The sequence below is a fragment of the Leucoraja erinacea genome, chromosome 37 (assembly GCF_028641065.1).
Source record: "Leucoraja erinacea ecotype New England chromosome 37, Leri_hhj_1, whole genome shotgun sequence".
NCBI lineage: Eukaryota > Metazoa > Chordata > Chondrichthyes > Rajiformes > Rajidae > Leucoraja > Leucoraja erinaceus.
The window spans coordinates 1,056,788-1,077,524 of record NC_073413.1 but is presented as its reverse complement, the minus strand read 5'-3'; the positions used below and the strand labels follow the sequence as shown (position 1 = coordinate 1,077,524).

Here is a 20,737-nt window from a genome sequence, read left to right as displayed (position 1 = left end):
TATCCTTTCAGCTATAATGTATTCACTTGCCTTGTCTCCCTCGCCAAAGTATCAACAATTGTAAAATAATGCGTTTTTTAAGATGACAAAGATACTGCTTTGCATTGATTTCAATGTTTACAAGGAGGAGCACTGACTATCCAGCTCTTGTGTGTTTAGAAGGAGACGGCGTTGCTCCCACTTGTCCACAAGCTGCTCTTCGGTTCATCAGAAGACAACACAGGGGAACCACTGACAGCACAGCTGGTGAAGCGCAAGGAACTCGAGGCCCTCGTTGCTGGCTTGGAGAAGAAGATCCTTTCGGATGCTTCACTTTATCCTGGTCTGACAATGGAGGCACACTCGGCAGCTGTCAGAGCAGGGATTATTAAGGTATAAGCATGCAAGCATCCAGTGCCTCTAACTCTGGAGCAGACTATTGTAGTTCAGAAAAGTAATGTATTCATAATATATAGTTAATGAAATTGGGGCATGTCTTGCTCTACATTCCATCAATTCAGTACTTTCGCTTGCAATGTGTCAATGAACACCACATCCTTAACAGTGCTCCCATGAAGTGTCTGAGTCCCTCAGTGTCTAGTAGTGGCCAGACCTTCGACCAAGACCACTCCCCCACAGCATCTGCGGTGACTGCACTGAGCTTCAGTGTGTCCCTCACACCACATACACTCGCACCCTGGAATGTGCCAGTCGGCAGCAATTAATTTACCAACATCTTATGCAGGAAGACCTTTTGGGCAGACCACTGGCAGATCAGTAAGTCTTCTACTGAGATAATGATCTTCCAGCAGCAGTTAACATTTATCTTGTTGTGCGTCCCTGTGAACAGCTCATAGATCACTGATGCACAACTGCTCAGGGTGAACCATGCCCCTGTATTCTTCTTCTGACCTTCCTGTCAAACACCCAGTGCATTCTTACAGAATTTTTCGAGGATGTAACAAGTAGAGTGGATAAGGGAGAACCAGTGGACGTGTTATATCTGGACTTTCAGAAGGCTTTCGACAAGGTCCCACATAAGAGATTAGTATGCAAACTTAAAGCACACCATATTGGGGGTTCAGTATTGATGTGGATAGAGAACTGGCTGGCAGACAGGAAGCAAAGAGTAGGACTAAATGGGTCCTTTTCAGAATGGCAGGCAGTGACTAGTGGGGTACCGCAAGTGCTCAGTGCTGGGACCCCAGCTATTTACAATATAAATGATTTGGACGAGGGAATTGAATGCAACATCTCCCAAGTTTGCGGATGACATGAAGCTGGGGGGCAGTGTTAGCTGTGAGGAGGATGCTAGGAGGCTACAAGGTGACTTGGATAGGTTGGGTGAGTGGGCAAATGCATGGCAGTTGCAGTATAATTTGGATAAATGTGAGGTTATCCACTTTGGTGGCAAGAACGGGAAAGTAGCCTATTATCTGAATGGTGGCCGATTAGGTAAAGGGGAGATGCAACGAGACCTGGGTGTCATGGTTCACCAGTCATTGAAAGTAGGCATGCAGGTGCAGCAGCCAGTGAAGAAAGCGAATGGTATGTTAGCATTCATAGCAAATGGATTTGAGTATAGGAGCAGGGAGGTTCTACTGCAGTTATACAGGGCCTTGATGAGACCACACCGGGAGTATTGCGTACAGTTTTGGTCTCCTAATCTGAGGAAAGACATTCTTGCCATAGAGGGAGTACAGAGAAGGTTCACCAGACTAATTCCTGGGATGGCAGGACTTTCATATGAAGAAAGACTGGATAGACTCGGCTTGTACTCGCTAGAATTTAGAAGATTATAGAAACTTACAAAAATCTTAAGGGGTTGGACAGGCTAGATGCAGGAAGATTGTTCCCGATGTTGGGGAAGTCCAGAACAAGGGGTCACAGTTTGAGGATAAGGGGAAAGTCTTTTAGGACTGAGATGAGAGGAAAAAAAATTCCCACAGAGAGTGGTGAATCTGTGGAATTCTCTGCCACAGAGGGTGGTTGAGGCCAGTTCATTGGCTATATTTAAGAGGGAGTTAGATGTGGCCCTTGTGGCTAAAGGGATCAGGGGGTATGGAGAAGGCAGGTACAGGATACTGAGTTGGATGATCAGCCATGATCATATTGAATGGTGGTGCAGGCTTGAAGGGCCAAATGGCCTACTCGTGCACCTGGTGAATGTTGTCCACACCACAACCATCTCAATGGCAGCATGCAGTGGGGTGCTTTTCTGACCGAGCAGGCAGGGTCTCTGACTGGGAGGGCTCCTCACACTACTGTTGGCGAGTTCCTCTGTCTGCTTGGGGAACCATCTGATGGGATCCATCGAGTTCTTCTCCCAGTGTCTGTAGCTCGTTCTACGTTGATCACTTGTGGTCACAGGTAGTTTTCTTCAGGAACCTTTCTGTGAAGGACAATGTCAGGCAATGTCAAACTGAATAGAACATTGCTACACTAGTCCCACCTGCCTGCGTTTGCCCCATATCCCTCCAAACCTCTCCTATCCATGTCAATGTACTTTAATAATTATTGACCTGTCTACTTGGGCTCTCCATTGCTCACTTTTATTAGACCTTGCTAATTCCAGATTATGGGAATGGATAAGAGGGATCATTTTGTGGGAACTGTTGAAGGGAGCATTGCCGTCTGGTTTCTGTATGTGTGTGGGCTCTACACTCTATTGCACTCTACTGCCCCCTTCTTATCCCACATTATTGTTATTTTTTCCTTTGGTAGGAAGTGAAAAGCATTGTGGAGCAAGCCTTGAAACTGTACAGCGCTGACAGGGTTGGATTGGTGGATTATGCACTGGAATCTGCTGGTAAGTATCAGACAAAAGCCCGGGCCAAGTAAAACTGAATGTAACAGACTGAAAGGGTGTTGTGTGGGCTGGCACTTTAGTCATGTTTGACTTGCTCCTGTGGAATGGGGTGTTATTTCATTGCCTTAATCATCCTCCCAAAAATCCCTATTCTGTATTTGCCTCCAATTCCATTAATATCCCCAGTTCATAGTATCATCGGTGGGATGGCCTTGCCCTGGGGCACCATTGGCCATCTTCATTCTGTCCATTGCTCCACCATCCCTGCAAACACATTGGTTAATCTCTTGTGCGCTCTCTCCGAAGCTTCATGCCTTTCTGAGGGCAAGGCAGCCAGGAATGGATGCACTACTCCAGCTGTGGCCAAGCCTGTGTTTTACAAAGTTCCCCCATCACTTCTTTGCTCTTGTACCCTGAGCTGTTATTTATAAAGTACAGGAGTTTTTAAACTTCCTTCCAAAGGCACATATATCACCCACGTGTGTAAGAAGGATGTGAAGGTCTGATGAAGGGACTCGACCCGAAACGTCACCCATTCCAGAGACACTGTTGTTTCTTCACTCCTTTTAGAATTGTGCCCTCTAGTTTACATTGCCTTATTCCTCCTCCCAAAATGAAATATTTCACATTTGAATTACAGCTGTAACCAGCCTGTTCAAACCCTATTCTGTATTTGCCTCCAATTCCATTAATATCCCCTGTTCACAGCATCATCTGTAAATCTGGAACTCCAAGTCATTTAATGTTATTAGGTGGAAGAAAAGATGGGTCTTATTCTGCTCTCTGGCCAATTTTACAACTTACAATTAACCTACAAACCTGAACATCTTTGGAGTGTGGGAGGAAACCAGAGCAGCCGGAGAATGCAGTCACAGGGAAACATAGGTGCAGGAGTAGGCCATTCGGCCCTACGAGCCTGCACCGCCATTCAATATGATCATGGCTGATCATCCAACTCAGTATCCTGTACCTGCCTTCTCTCCATACCCCCTGATACCTTTAGCCACAAGGGCCACATAACTCCCTCTTAAATATAGCCAATGAACTGCCCTCAACTACCTCCTGTGGCAGAGAATTCCAGAGATTCACCACTCTCTGTGTGAAAAATGTTTTTCTCATCTCAGTCCCAAAAGATTTCCCCCTTATCCTTAAACTGTGACCCCTTGTGACCATATAACCATATAACAATTACAGCACGGAAACAGGCCATCTCGGCCCTACAAGTCCGTGCCGAACAACTTCCTTCATTCCCTTCTCATCCATATGCCTATCCAATTTATTTTTAAATGATACCAATGAACCTGCCTCCACCACTTCCACTGGAAGCTCATTCCACACCGCTACCACTCTCTGAGTAAAGAAGTTCCCCCTCATATTCCCCCTAAACTTCTGTCCCTTAATTCTGAAGGCATGTCCTCTTGTTGGAATCTTCCCTATTCTCAAAGGGAAAAGCTTGTCCACATCAACTCTGTCTATCCCTCTCATCATTTTAAAGACCTCTATCAAGTCCCCCCTTAACCTTCTGCGCTCCAGAGAATAAAGACCTAACTTATTCAACCTATCTCTGTAACTTAGTTGTTGAAACCCAGGCAACATTCTAGTAAATCTCCTCTGTACTCTCTCTATGTGACCTGTGACCTGAGAATGTACAAACTCCGTACAGACAGCACCCGTAGTCAGGATCAAACCCAAGTCTCTGGTGCTGTCAGGCAGGTCTACCGATCCGTCACTGCTGCCCTGATTTAATTGCTCCCCTCTTCTGTTGGTTAGCCAGTTTTATTCCTTGAAGCAAAGTTTAAGTTGCAGAGAAAGTGAGAACAAAATAGATAGACTGGAGACCAGGAGACATTTGAGATGAACATCGACACCAGCTGGATCGGTGGAGATGCAACTAGTGGCAGACGAATGAAATCTTAAACACTGTAGAAGTGCAAGGAAAGAAGACAAGCTCATGGTTTGAAATGTGGATAGAAGCTTGGTTCTTCTCAAACTAACATTGGACTTAATTGGAATTGTGTAGAAAGCTGAAGATCTACTTTAGGTTTCAACCGTCTGCAGAATGACCAGGATGCTGCCTGGATTAGACAGAATGCTAGAATAGAATATTAGTTATAAGGGGAGGTTGGACAAACGGAATGCTTTTGCTGGAGCGTCAGAGGCTGAGACGAGACCTGATAGAAGTATATAAAATTACTAGACCAAGTCTGTTCCCCCAACGTGTGGTTGTGGGGGGGGGAGGCGGCATGCAGCGTCACACACTAACTACCCCCCCCCCCCCTCCCGCACTCACGCTAATGGAGGGGGGGGGAGGGGAGAGAGGGGGGGGGAGAGAGAGAGAGGGGGGGGAGAGAGAGAGAGGGGGAGAGAGAGAGGGAGGGAGAGAGAGGGGGGGGAGAGAGAGAGGGGAGAGAGAGAGAGGAGAGAAGAGAGAGAGAGAGGGGAGAGAGAGAGGGAGAGAGAGAGGGGGGGGAGGGAGAGAGAGAGGGAGGAGGGGGGGGGGAGGGGGAGAGGGGGGGGGGAGGAGAGGTGAGAGGGAGAGAGAGAGAGAGAGGGGAGGAGAGGGAGGGGGGAGTGGGGGGGAGAAGGGGAGAGAGAGGGGGAGGAGGAAGAGGGGAGAGAGGGAGAGGGGGGAGGGAGAGAGAGGAGGAGAGAGAGGGGGGAGAGGAGAGGGAGGGGGGAGAGAGAGGGTGCCTTTTTTACTTCTACCCAACCCCAATTTTTTTTATAGTTGCTCCCCCTCACTCCAGCAGAGAGAATGGGGAATGTTGTAAAAACATTAATATCTCTGTCAATTTTCAGCGACGGGAAAAATCCTCGGCACACACGCGGCGGAGGGGGGCTCTGAGCGAGGTGGCCAAAAATGATGGCCGTAGGTGGCGCGTACTCTCGGAAACCGCATCACAGAAAGCCGAAACCGGTCAAGAACAGAGTTTTAGTAATATAGATGAGAGATATATAGATGGAGTTGGCAGTCTTTCCCCAGGGTGGAAATGTCAAATATACGAGGGCATAGAGTTAAGGTGAGAAGGGGGGGGGATGTTTAAAGGAGATGTGTGAGGCAAGTTTTTCTTGCACAGCTGTAGGTGTGTTGTCAGGGGAGGTGGTGGAAGCAGATACAATAGTAATATTTAAAAGGCATTTGGACAGATACATGTACAGACAGGGAGTAGAGGGATGCAGACCATGTCCAGTCAGATGGATGTGTTCGGTTGACATCATGGTCTATAATATAAATTGTCCTTTCTGGTTAGTCTCTAAACTAGGTCAGATGTAATGCTATATGGCTTTATATTATTGACAAAAAGAACCTATGCAGACAGCAGTCATTTGTTGCACATGTTCCCAGCTAACTGCCCACAAATAACAATATTTTTATACCTTGGTCAGCAGGTAGCAGTTTTACTCTCATTTTATGTTACAGAAATCTTTCTCATTGTGCTTAATTTTTTGCAAAAACAGCTCCTTGTTTATTCTAGTTGTATAGAATGGAAAAATGATGAGAGCAAGTAAATGGTTGAGATTTGGGAGGGTACTTATCCAACTACTGCCACCTGGTGGCCATTCAGCTGTGTATTTAAAGTTTCAGCTGGATTCTGTGCTCCAACCTGTTGGACATTGTATGAAAATTAGCTTTCAAATTTACTTAATCAATTGTGATTGTAACATTAAATTATTTCTGCATTTGTGCTGGATGTGTTGAGTTCTTGGACAAATTGGAAAGTTCTTCTTAGTGGTCAGCACTCAAGCAAAAACTTTCCAATCCCTCTGCCAGAGTTTTGCAGTTCTCTGCAAACCTGTATATTTCTTGAATGATTCATGATTAACTTTGTCCATTCAGTGATATGATTATAATTATTTTTTCTCTTGTTAGGTGGCAGTGTGATCCACACGCGCTGCACAGAGACGTTAGAGACCAAGACCGCTCTTCTTAGTCTGTTTGGCTTTCCACTGTGGTACCAATCTCGGTCACCCAGAGCTGTCATTCAGGTATATAATCCTTGTACTGCTGCTCCCTTCTGTCTTGAAAGCAGTGACCTTTGAATACTCTCCTAGAGGCAGCAAGGTACAGGGACGCTATAGGTCCACAACTTCAAGATTTGCTGTTGGGGGCACCACAACTAGTGTGTGTCTTCTGCTTTCCCCAGGTTTATGTGAAACATACTCTGTCTGCATAACATTTCTTCCCTGTCAGAAGAATGTAAGTTATTGATATATATGTCCAAAATAATCATGTATTGGCCCACCATGCGTGCTTGTTCAGTACCACAGTTGTGGGATATGGAATAGAAACATGGAAATTATCAACAGGAGTAGGCAATGTGGCCCTTCAAGCCCACTCAACCCCTCAGTATGATCATGGCTGATCATCCAAATTGAGTCCCCAGTTGGGGGACTCCCCATACCTTTCTCCCCATACCTCTTGGTCCCTCTAGCTACAAGAACAATATTTAAGTCATGAGTATATTCAACAATCTGATTTCAATTGCATTCCATGATGGAGAATTCCTCTGGTTCACCATCTGGATGAAGAGATTTCTCTCCCTCCGAGTTCTACATGACCTCACCTTATCCTCGCACGGTGATCCTGGTCCTGAAACTCCCCAGCATCACGAACATCTTACCTCTAATCTTCCAGTCCTGTTACAACTTCTACATTTTGTAGGTTTCTATAAAATGATCATTCCTTCCAAACCCCAGTGACTATTGACCAGATTGCTCTTCATACGTCAGCCCAGCCATCCCTACAGTTAATCTGCTGCACTTCTGATGTGTTCCCTCCATAGCAAAAATATCCTTCATTAAGGAAAAGTGGGCTCCTTCCATCTGCTTTAACCAAACTACGATGCTTTATGGTCCCCATTCCTCTCCCCTGGATGTAGATTGCCAGTGTGTTTGTCAAATCTTCAATTGAGTTCAGATTTTTTAAATCCACTTCTGGCGTCATCTAGCACAGAAACAGGCCCTTTGTGCCCAACACGTCCACGTCCAACCATCAACTAATCCCATTTGCCAGCATTTGCCTGTAGCTTACAGAGGTGCCTAAGTCCAGAGGGTTGAGGTTTTAAAGCAAAGAAAGATTTAGAGGAAATGGGAGAAAGCATATTTTGTGTTGCATTTGATCAAACTGCCCGAGACAGGTCCTGCTGGTTCAGGTACTTGTCCTGATACTTTGTAGATGGTGTGAGAGTATCTGTGTTGGGGGCAGTGTGTTAAAAATGTCTCAGTAACTCCTGTTCTCTGCATTAACTTAATAATTGTCACACCATGAACCAAAAGCAGCAATGGGCTCTGCTGGAAAATTGTAGCGCGTTTTCTCATTGTGCAGGGTTGAGGTAAATTGGCAGAAAACATTGAGGGGTCGATACTGCAGATTCCTGCCATAGTAACCCCCATCCCAACAACCCATCCCTGTTCCCAAAATAACCCTTGACACCCGTTCTAATCAAGAATTGGTCTATCTCTGCCTTAAAAATATCCACTGACTTGGCCTCCACAACCCTCTGTGGCAATGAAGTTCCTCCTCACCTCCTTTCTAAAGGTGCACCCTTTAATTCTGAGGCTGTGACCTCTGGTCCTAGACTCTCCCACCAGTGGAAACATCCTTTCCACATCCACTCTGCCTTTCATTATTCTGTAAATATCCTCGTATCTTCATGTGGATCGTGTCCAAAAATCCAAATCTTTGCTGTCCCTTTAGGAAGAATCAGTGTTCTGTTGAAAGGAAGGGGGATAATTGTGGGCGGCACAGTGGTAGAGTTGTTGCCTTACAGCGCTTGTAGCGCCAGAGACCCCGGTTCGATCCCAACTATGGGTGCTGTCTGTACGGAGTTTGTACGTTCTCCCCGTGACCTGTGTGAGTTTTCTCCTAGATCTTCGGTTTCCTCCCACTCTCCAAAGACGTACAGATTTGTAGGTTAATTGGCTTGGTAAATGTTTAAAAAAATTGTCCGGAGTGCGAGTAAGATAATGTTAATATGCGGGCATGCGTGGGCTGAAGGGCCTTTTTCTCCGCTGTATCTCTAAACTAAACTGAGAATATTTCCTAATGTTTTTGTTCTTGTTCTCTCTTGCAGCCGGAGGTTCATCCTGGGAACTGTTGGGCATTTAAAGGCTCCCAAGGCTTTGTTGTCATCGAACTTGCTGTCCAGATCAGGCCTACAACCTTTACCCTAGAGCACATTCCAAGATCAATTTCTCTGCATGAATCAATTAGAAGTGCCCCTCAAGACTTCTCTGTTTATGTGAGTGAAACGTATAGAATATGAGTGTATGTTTGGGAACCATGGTGCTTGTCTGGAGCATGCTGCTGAACATGGCAAGGCTTTCTTGGACAGTGGATTCCGTGTTCAGGATCCCGAGTGGTCTCACAATCCACGTCAATAGCATTAATAAGTTCCGTTAAAAATGAGCAAATTCCATTTCACAGTCCAGAACAATAATCCCTCAAATAGAAGGCCCTATATTAGGAAGATTATATTAATCTTCAATCTTTCATGCTGCACAAGTTGCTCATACTGGTGTTTGAACTGTGATTCTGGGTTTTCACTGGGTTTTGTCACTTTATTGCACAATCCTCAACTTAGTCTAGTTCAATAAAAACACTGAGTCAAGCACTGGGTCAACTAACTCTATTCTCACCCACACAAACAAACTTCCTACACAATACCTAACCACACCGCGGGTCCGATCCTTGTCTTTACTTGTCCAAGCCCTCCATGCGAGCAGACACCTCCAGCAAGTCAGCACGGTTCCAAATGCTCTCCCAGAAGATCGGCTCTAATCCATGTGGAGTCCCCCTCTTTTATAGGGCATCGGACCCGTGGCGCGAAACTATATGGGGGGGGGGAGAAAGTCAGCCCCTACAAGCCAATCACAAATATCGGTCATATTATACAATTATTGACAGATCCCTAACCCAATCACAAGGTACCCTATTACAGTGTTTCCACAGAAGCTTCTAGTTGGAAGACAGTTAACCAAAGTATAGAAACATTTCTCCAGGTACCTGTAGTATAAATAATTTGAACAAGGCTTCACACTTTGTAACCAATCACAAGATAACAGCACAAACACTCAGCAACATAAATTAACAATACTTTACAACACCCCATCCTATGACCAATCCTAATCATGCATTTGCAAACCTGCTCAGCTCTTCTGCAAAACCCTTACAATACGAAGGACATCTGGACCTCACCTTATCCTCAACTTCCTCCCAGGGTCCAGACATCGTGGAGCCGTGACTCTTAGCTATGCAACTTTCATATAAAGAGGACAAGCAGGCTTTGCAAATACAGGTGCACAACCTTTTATCCGAAAGCCTTGGGACCAGACACTTGTCGGATTTCGGACATTTTCGGATTTCCGAATGGAAGATTTTTAGCGTAGATTAGGTAGGTAGCGCGGCGGCTTGAAAAGTCTGGAGCGGCTGCCTCCTCCCCGGAGACTGGGGAATCATTGTAAATCATCGCATAAATGTTAGTCAGTTAGTTTGGAGGGATTTTATGTGGTGGTGGTGGGGTGAAGGGGGAAACTTTAATTCTTAGTCCCCTACCTGGTCGGCGACTCCCAACATCGCGGAGCTGGGGGCTCCGTCCGGCCGCGGGCGCTGCCGGTTGGAGCTCCGACCCCGGCAACTCTACCCCTGGCTGCGAGGCGCTCCAAATCCAGCGCCGCCCGCGGCCAGACGCCCGCAGTCCCAGCTCCGCGAATGTTGGGAGTCGACGGCCACAGCGCTCCGGAGCTTACCGCACGGCGACCCGGTAAGGCATTGCCTGCTCCCCGCTGGTATCCCAGCACTGCGACGCCACCGACTCCCAACATTCGCGGAGCTGGGGCTGCGGGCGTCCCGGCCGCTGGCGGCGGTGGATTTGGAGCGCCTCGCAGCCAGGGGTAGAGTTGCCGGGGTCGGAGCTACAACCGGCGCCGCCGGCGGCCGGACACCCGCAGCCCCAGCTGGGAGTTGGCGGCCACAGCGCTGCGGAGCTTACTGCACGGCGACCCGGTAAGGCATTGACCGCTCCCCCGCCTCTCCGCCCAGGTAGGGGCCTAAGAACTAAAGTTTACCCCCCCCCCCCCCCCCCCACCACCCCCCCCCCCCCCCCCTCCCCCCCCCCCCCCCCCCCCTACATAAAAGCCCTCCAAACTAAACTGACTAACATTTAAGCAATGATTTACAGATGTTTAAGTATCGATTTACAGATGTTTAAGTATCTCCCCGGTCTCCGGGGAGGAGGCAGCCGCTACAGTAGTACAGACCTGGGTTGACCGTGGGTCGTTTCGGGTCAAATTTGGCACCAAACGCGAGCTTTGGTGTGCAGACGACATCCTGGAAAAAATGGCCGGTTTTCGGAGTTTTTCGGTTTCCGGAACTCCGGATAAAAGGTTGTGCACCTGTACATAGATTCTCCATTTTGTGACATTTTATTTGGCCAATATTATCAATAATAGGAACAATTTTTATGCCGTGCTTTCCTGAGTGGGGGTGAACAATTCTTCACTGGTATTCTCTCAGGATTGAGGATGACTTGCTTCCACTATAGTTCTGTGGGTATAGAGGTGCCTGATGAGGCCCCTGTGGTGGGACCCTGTGGTGATTCTACCACAGATGAGAGTTGATGCTACGCATGCAGGACATTGTTTAATTCTGTTTGATTGTGTACAGATGAGGTGATGACATTTTCCCAATTGACTTTTAGGGAAATACTAGTTCTGTTTGAAATGAAATGACTTTATATATTCAACCAATCTTTCTTCCAGGCAAGGATGAAAGTCCTGCTACCACCAGCTTGTATAATTGTTGGGGTGACTGGAGAGTAATTTTCTGTGTGCAAAGCTTGCTAATTTCTACTTGTTCACAGGGCTTGGATGATGAAAATCAAGCCGAAGGGGTCCTTTTGGGACAGTACACGTATAACGTGGAAGGGGATTCAATCCAGATGTTTGAAGTGCAGGTATGGAAGTACATAAAGGATCATTGATTCTTTGCTGGAACAATCCTATAAACCTTGGCCTTTTCCTTCCAACTTTTATTTTCCTTTGCCTCAAATATTTATCTATCTTTTACAAAAATATGCTTTGCGATGTAGTAACTGTTAACCAAAATCTGGCATGTGCCAATATTTGACAGTTTGCTCACTGGTGTTTGAACTGTGATTCTGAGTTTTGGTGCTGACTTCACCCATGTTTTAGTTTAGCTCAGAGATGCAGTGCTGAAACAGGCCCTTAGTCCGCACCAACCAGCGATCCCCGCTCACTCACACTATCAATAGACAATAGGTGCAGGAGTAGGCCATGCGGCCCTTCAAGCCAGCACTGCCATTCAATGTGATCATGGCTGATCATCCACAATCATTACCCCGTTCCTGCCTTCTCCCCATATCCCCCTATCTTCAAGAGCCCTATCTAGCTCTCTCTTGAAAGTTTCCAGAGAACCGGCCTCTGAGGCAGAGAATTCCACAGACTCACAAAACACAAAAGAGGGACAATTTACATTTATACCAAGCCAATTAATCTACAAACCTGTGTTTGGAAACTAGCCATGGGGAAACCAGCCATTGGAAACCAGCCAGTTGGGCCAGCCATGGGGATTTATCATCTTTAGTTACTTTTTTGTTTTACTAATGCTAATTTCCTTCATGTATTGTTCTCCACAATTTATTTCTACCTTCACAATGCAACACTGGTTGGAACCTAAGGTAGGCCCTGTACTGGCCTCTTGATCCCCAAGATCAAACCCCAATCATTCTTGTTCCTGTGCCACTGATCAGTTAAGACTTACAATGGAGGCTCTATTGTAGATTCATGTCCAACCCCCTTTCCCCAATCTTGCTTGTAGCTGATCCCTTCTCAACTGAACAGATTTGCAGCCCCCTTCAGTAATGCTCATGGGTCTTGGCTGTAAGATCTGACCCAAAGGATCAGATGGACTGTCAGTAAGTTCTCTCACATACGTCTTTTGCTGAAAATTAAATATGTTTGGATAGTATGGGAGTTTGTGTTTGCGCATTGTGTATGAAGGAAATGCTGATGCTGCAGATGCTTTACACCGAAGATGAACACAAAATGCAGGAGTAACTCAGTGGGACAGGCAGCATCTTTGGAGAGAAGGAATAGGAGGTGTTTCGGGTCGAGACCCTTCTTTAGACTCGTATTATCAACTGGAACAAATGACAAGTTGAAAATTAAAAATTGCAAATCTGCAGGTGATGGAGGACTAAAACACAATGCTAGAAATACTCGGGTCAGACAGCAGGTGTGCAGAGATACTTTTTTTTGTTGACCATTCATGCAATCTGGTCAAGGATAAACATGTTTTCTGGTGCAAAGATAGGGAAACCAAGGAGTGCTGGATCAGTGACTGATCTACTTGAAGCATCTACAAGTTTCAAACTTGTTAAACCAATCCAGATTACAGATTGTAGAAACAAGAACCTGCAGATACTGGTTTACCAAGGAAAGATGCAAAATGCTGGAGTAACTAATCAGGTCAGGCAGGTCCAGGAATGCTGCCTGGCCCACTGAGTTACTCCAGAATAGAAGTTTATCTTTCATGGCCACTTTATTCACAGTTTGTCAGTTGCCGCAAAGCAAGCCTGTGTAAGTAAGCATGTTCTCTCCCCATCCACGATGCTACATGGAGTAAAGCTGTTGCTCCTAGTATTTCCTGCTGTAATTTGAGTTCCATGTTCTTCTTATACCTCTGTAAAACATCTACCTTTTCCATGATAAAATGCTTGTTATCAATGCTGTATGTAATTGAATAGAATGTCCTGAAATCCATGATCAGCAGGATGTTTTAAGTCTGGTTTGTAGCTAATCCATCTTCTCTCCTGCCTGCAGTACTTTCATACTGAAGCAGATTCCCTGATCTGTTTTTTTACTTTGTAGAATAAAGATGCTGCAGCATACAAAGTAATTGAACTGCGGGTGAATAGCAATTGGGGTCATCCTGAATACACTTGCATCTACCGGTTCCGTGTCCACGGAGAACCAGCGATGTGATTCTGGAAGTCGGCTACCCCGTGCTCTACAACCCGACCAACCTCTACCCTGCGCTCTACAGCCCTACCTTACAAACTTTGCCAAGTTTTTACTTTCTCTACATCCGAAGCTTCAGAGCCGGCAACAGTTCTAACTAGCTCTACCGCCCAAACTCTGCTCTGCTGTGTTCCTTGTTGCAAACAAAAGAAGACCATTTTTCAGGAAACAAATTCAAAGGTATTTAGAACTGGAAAGTATTGAAGAGAAACTCTCAGTTTCAAGACTGCATACATCATCCGCCATAAGTAATTTGGACAAGAATAATAGGAATTGAATAGTTTTGTTTCTTATCAAAGTACACCCTTCAGATTCAGTGTCCACCTGTTCATCCCTGTGGGAAAAAAATCAGTTCTCGTTTTCATGATGGATTTCATGACGCATTGATTTTAAACAATTTGTACTGGACATTCAAAATTCCATTATATTGGTTGAAAGTTGATCTCCCGCAACAATGTCGACCGCAACAATGAAATACAAGAACGCACTAGCAAACAATGTCATCTTTTTTTAAGGTGCATCTGGGCTTTTCCTCTTGTACATAACCATTAATTTCAGCTTGGTATAGAGTTTGCAAATGGTCGAACATTTGTAATGGTTATCATACACCCGACTGAAATTCCAATACCACCCAACCACATTTCAATACAAGACAGATCAATGCAGGCATTGCATCTATCAAGAATTAACTGTTGTGCTGATCAACTATCCATTTGGACTGTTGTTAAATGGCTTCTATTTTAACTAAAAGTATTAATTTTCCTGCACCTAGTCTTTGACATGAATTGCTCCCACCTCCGATCTCCAGCAAGAATATTATGCAAATGTGGCAGTACAGCACACAAAGGCCTGTTGGCCTGCTGTGGAATATAGAAGAATTCCAGAAAATTCAGGTATCTTTGTAAGAATTCTAATTCCCACCAGTCAGATGGCCTGGGTAAGTCCAGATCACTTACTGTCTGGAAATCCACGTTACTTTTTTGTCTCTTATGTACATGGGTAGAGAACAAAGCTGATATGTTATTACCAATTGCTACATGCTTTGACAGTATCTTGACTGGCTGGGTGTCTTCCTGAGTCACCTGCATTTATGGTTGCTTTCCAAGAGGAGGCTGTGACAAATTACAAATATTTATTGAATTTTATTTTAAGCTGTCCAATCTTTTTGATTTGTGCGTTTAATAGGATGTTGCAAGCTTTGCGTGTACTGCCAATTTCTAATTGCTTATTCAGTTGCTTAAGTGCAGCACTGCTGCTATCTGTGTTTGAAGGTTCCTGGTCCCATACTACAACTGTAACCCTGCTCTGCTCGGTGTAATGAGCAGCAAGTTTTCTGCAAAATCTGCGTTCATTTCTTAGCATCAGCAGTGTTAAGTTTCTGTTAAACTTATCGATAGTTCAGTCACTAAACAAGCCAGAATGACAAGCCCTCTGCTGCCGTATGAATTTGTGAATATGCATTAATCCCCAAATTCATATTCCTATGCATTTGTAAAAGTTTTATTGATGCTCGACTCACCCACTTTAGATTAATAGTCAGTCCATATCTTTGGCAACTAATGAATTTCCTCAATTATCTGGGCGAGTGTTGAATGTACGGGTGTTAGAAAAAAAAGCACAGTTTCAAAGGATGAACAAAATTTCAAAGAATTTTCTGACATTTTTTAATTAAGGGTCAATGTATATTATTTTGAAACTAAGACAAAATCAAAGCAATGGTGAAGCTTATATTAATGGGTTTATATTAATTAAAAATATAACAGATTCTGAATAGAGATCTCTCCAACCATTGTTTGGCCTCAATGTGACTCCAGGTCCATGGCAATGTTGCATACAGTTTAGCTGTTTGATATTGCCTACACACTTGTATCAAATTGTGAAAGTGATCCAAAAATATAGCTCATCACCATCTCAATGACAAATGGCTTTAGGCTATAAATGCGAACAATGTCAAGACTCCCACATGTGGATTGATATATTTAATTGAAGTGAATTATTCTTGCTGCACTGAAGTTGCACAACATAATTCAATCAATCAATCAAGTTTTATTCGTCACTTGCACATAAGTGCAAGTGAAATTAATTTGCCAGCAGCGGTACAATAAAAAAAAACACACAATACACAATAAAAATTTACACAGACATTCACCACTGTGATGGAAGGCACAAAATTTGGCCAGTTCTCCTACATTTTCCCCCCCGTGGTCGGGACCTCCACTCTCCACAGTCGCCACTGCGGGCGTCCAGATGTTCAGACAACGCGAGTCCAAGTAAGTCCTGAATCAGTGCCTCCTCACCGGAGACTGCGGCTTCAAGATGGTGTAGGCCGGCGGTCGAAGATTTAAAGTCCCCGCCGCGCCTCAGTCAGAAGCACCGCAGAGTGCAGGGCCGCAGGGCCAGCAGTGACAGCTCCTCTCCAGGGATCCCTGGCGAGGGATCCCGCTCCGGATGGTAAATCCCCGCCGCATCCGCGGTAGAAGCTGGTCACGGGCCGGCGGTCGGAGCTCTTCTCCCGGGTCCCCAACGAGGGATCCCAGGCTCCGGACGCTGCGCCAGCTGGAGCTCTGCAGACCGCGACTTCAGGCTGCCGCGGGCCAGATGATAGCTAGCCTCAGAAAAATATTCTCTGATAAACTTATTTCATCATGGCCCCTTTTACCATTTGATCAGCTTTGTACCCGTTCACTTTATACAATTGACCCAAAATGCTCTTCCTATGTTAAGTTCCACTGGAGTTTAAAATTCTTATGAGTACATATTTTATTATTGAGCAGAAGTAACATGTTGAAAATGTTAAAGGCTCCCTCTAGTAGGTATGTTACAATACTTACCTTCAGCGGCGCTGCAATTCTGCCACTGGCCGTGTGTGCGATTTTGGCGTGTTTGAGGGGGGGGGGGGCGGGGTTAAAACGCGTTTTTTTTTTTCCGACCTGGTCCTGGATTATATTTTGTTGGAGTGCAAGACTTTGCTAAAGAATCGTTCCAACGGCTGTTCTGTGTGGGTTTTTTTTTAAATTCGCCCGACAAGTTATCGCTGGACAAGTTATCGCGGCATTGACGGCTTCTGAAGCCGTCAATGCCGACAACAGGGACGGATTTTATGTAGGGGACAGGTAAAAGAAAGTAGTTTATTTTTATGTATAAAAGTGTTTCTTAAGATGCATTTAATTCACATTTTAAGTTGCGAAACGGTGATTTTTTCCCCCCGAAGAACCGGCAGTGTTTTTGCTGCAGATATGGGGGACTAAAATCACCGCAACCGCAACATTCCAAATGGTTGCGTTCCAGAAAAACCCACTCGCAAGCTGATTTAAATTACCATTAATTTACAGGTATTAAACATTATATTCCTTCCATTTGGCCTATAAACCCATGACAATGAGCTTTAAAAATTATGTTATATTGTGAATTCTTGTGTGAATGTTATTTGGACACTTAGGCTATTTAAAAATGTTAATCTATTCTTAAGAAATAGATAAATGTTTAGATCTAGTAATTGAATTTTGTAATTAGCTACAATTAGGTCTAACTAATTATATGCTTTAATTTCAAGTCATCTAAGTAAGATTGTTTCATATTCGTTTCAGAATGCTTCAATCTATAATAACTGAAAATTTATTTCAGTTCTCTTAATTTTTAAGAAAGTTATGGGCTTTTGACTGTTCTCGATCACAGCTTTTGTATTAAGTCAATGAAAAAGCAATAGGGAACAAGATGCTAATTTCCGAGTATGAAAATGGCCATGACTTTTTTAATACTGAAGATATGAAAGTGAATTAGGTGTCAAATTAAACTTTTTATGCTTTATCTGATGGGATAAATTAAAGACTTGATTTTTAAAATCTCAAAATTTTGTAACATTGCTACCTCTAGCATGTATTAAGTATGACATTGAGTAAGAATACAAGATCATCAAACCATCTACACGACTGTGGTATGCATCTTCTCATTACACTGAGCAGAGCAGGGCTACAGTTGTAGTTTGGCCCCTTCTGCTATACAGTTACAGTGCAAAATTTGGTTAAGAATGAAAATGAAATCGGAAATTCCCTCATGGAAGTTTTAACTAAATAACTAAGTAGCTATTTGACTAAACAGTTGGAGGTACAGGTACAGGAATTCTGGCTAACAGTATGTCAGGAGCTAGTTGCAATTTATTTTTTCATCCATTTGTTCATTTTGTTGAACTTGTTATTTTCAAATCTTTCTTGTGTTTGCCCATGTGATTTTGTTCATAGATGGGAAATGCTTCATTCTCAAGTGTCATGTATGGAATATGTAAGAAATACATTGCTAACCAGCTACCCTCATACTGTTGATTTAAGGAAAGTCTGTTTAAAACTCAAACATTGGAAATGCTTTGGGGAAGGGTAAAGAGTTAGTACTGTCTACAACAATGTTCCCAGACTGAACTACATTCTCGTGAAAATCTGTCATACCGCACCTAGACATGGCATTTCTGATTTACTTTCCACCTGCTTTACATTTCACTTAGGCCTTTCCACTATTATCTGATTACCTTCCTCAACAACACTGGCCTACCACTATCAGAGAAACCTATGATTGCGATGAGACCTTGCCCTCTGCCAATGCAGTTTAACCTTTCCAGTTCCATTTCAATTGTGCTTCTCTTCATTCCCCGCACCATTAATTGTTCATCAAAAGCATATTCAACCGTTATATTATATGGTACGCAAATCTCTTCCAAATTACCAAAATAACTTTTCAGTGGTTATTAAGAACTTGGCCATAAGAAATCAACCTTAAATGTATCTATATACAGTACAAGATGGTAAAACAGCTTTGGAAGCTATCTTTTAGCATCATGGACTGTTTTAAACAAGACATGAACAGGAATTCTGCCATGCACAATCTGAGAAGCAATTTCAGGCCGTCGTATTAATTGGAAATCTGATCAAAAGGAGTTTCCATTGATTAAAGTGGGAAATTGAAGCAATGAAATGGGGAAGACTTTCGAGAGTTGGATGTATGCTCTTTGGGGGCTGCATAGGCCAGCTTTGATTTGCATCCAATATTGGACAGTATCTGATCTAGAAATTATTGATCTACGGGCCTGAAATTAAGGAGTATTGCATTTTCTGATTTAACATCCATCACTTTGCTTTTATTCAAAAAGTCAGATTTATCACACTTATTTTCAACTAGACCAGGTCGGACCCATGGGCCCATCCCTCCCAGGCTATATTCAACCGCTCTCCCTTATCTCACAACTGCTGAGGGGTTCCCGTTGTGACGCCAGAGATCTCCGTCATGATGCGAGTTACGGCAATTCTTTAATGTAAATGTGATTCGCGATCCCATCGTGACGTTATTGTAATGCGGCTGATGGGCAGGGCAAGTGAAAAAGTGATTTTTGTAAAGTTTAAAATGTCAATACCGTGTAAAATATAACAACAATCTGAATGAAACTTGGCTTTTGCACACTCCAGGACAATGGTGAGTAAGGCGGGCCAAAAATTGTAGCACTATCGTGTACCATTTTGGCAGCGTTTCCAGGACTTGCTCACATGCAAGCAAACAAGACACAAATTTTTGGCCCTTACTCACCACTATCCTGTGATGTGCTGTGGCAAGTTTCGTTCAGATTGATGGTGTATTTTACATGTTATTCACTCAGATTCTGGTTAATCCCAGAATCAACAAATTTACCCGCCCGGTTGGTGAAATTTACCCCCTGGGTAAATTTACCCCAGGATGGGAACCCTTGGTCTAGTCTTAAATTATAAAATCCAGTATCGGCTTGTATGTGGTTAGAATTTTAATTTTGTTCTCCTTCCCCATACGTTTTTTATTTCCTGCAGTTGGTGTTTAAAACATATTTAACTAATATGGAAAAATGTCAGAAGACAAGCGCTGGTCGCCAAATACTTTAGCTTAATGACCTGCAGTATTAACTGAACCTGCTCTGTGTCATGAGGCAATATTTGCACTACCATGCTGTTGCACTGCTCACAAGCACCTTTTAAAATTTGTTAAAGGATTTGTCACAGTGATTCATAGAGAACCAGCAAAATGAATGTAAACTATTGCCAACTAACGTTTTTACATAACTATTGTATGAAAGTATTTATTGACAGGGCTATCATCTATAAAAATATACGGACACGATTAAAAAGGGTGTTTTATTTCCTGATTTAAAAAAATATTGCGATTGTTGAAGCTGGTGAGTCATCCATGCTGTACAAGGCAGTAGGTTTTAATCAGAATATAAATGCAAAACCACTTAATACATGAGCTGCACATTGTATTTTGCCGCTAATATCTCTAATATTACTGTTTTACTTCATTCCAACACATGCAGTGTTTGATATATTAGTGTTTTGTTGTGATAAAACAATGGTTTGATTCCTGATGTGTAAGGATATTTTACTGTAAAGCTTGAAACTGAAAAGCAGAAGTAACGGTATTTGTTTATTCTGGAAAAAATTAGTTCGGCCCTTTACTGCTTATTGTTTACCATCAAAATTAAATATAGTTTGTATGTATTTACATTATCAGTTCTACCATGACTTAACTACTTGATCAATGCAAGTTTTTTCTATACTTACAAGAATTCTGGAATTTTTATTTTTTTATGCTACTCTCTTAACTTAATGTTTTGTTTGCACTGCCGAAAATTAAAGCTTCAAATGCATTGAAAAGGTCTGATGTATTTTTTACATATTTAAGAATGAATAAACATCAATAGCAGGATGTCAGTGTATCCAAATAAGCTTGTCCAAGTTATTTTAAATATTTTGAAGGCAAAAAGTCCGTTTCAACTCTTAGTTTTTCCAAAGGCTGACTAAGTACATTGAGAGGTAGATATCTGCGGGTGGTTAGGTAAGGCCCTGTCCCACTTGCGTGTTCTTGGCACGCAAATTATGCAACCTCGTCGTTGCGTTGAGG

The 20,737-nt window shown here is 43.6% G+C and overlaps 1 protein-coding gene across 3 annotated transcripts in view; it reads left to right on the top strand.

The window, feature by feature from the left end:
* The window catches only part of LOC129713736 (SUN domain-containing protein 2-like), a 67,561-nt gene extending 47,071 nt beyond the window's left edge, over nucleotides 1–20,490 (top strand). For 2 of the 3 annotated variants that reach the window (XM_055662999.1, XM_055662998.1), the window contains 6 exons: nucleotides 160–372; nucleotides 2,704–2,788; nucleotides 6,660–6,775; nucleotides 8,863–9,030; nucleotides 11,650–11,742; nucleotides 13,679–20,490. In XM_055662999.1, coding sequence (XP_055518974.1) covers nucleotides 160–372; nucleotides 2,704–2,788; nucleotides 6,660–6,775; nucleotides 8,863–9,030; nucleotides 11,650–11,742; nucleotides 13,679–13,792 — 789 coding nt within the window. In that variant the 3' untranslated portion in view covers nucleotides 13,793–20,490. The remainder of the gene's footprint in view (nucleotides 1–159; nucleotides 373–2,703; nucleotides 2,789–6,659; nucleotides 6,776–8,862; nucleotides 9,031–11,649; nucleotides 11,743–13,678) is intronic. The other variant, XM_055663000.1, reaches the window with a different exon arrangement.
* The last annotated feature ends 247 nt before the right edge of the window (nucleotides 20,491–20,737 follow it).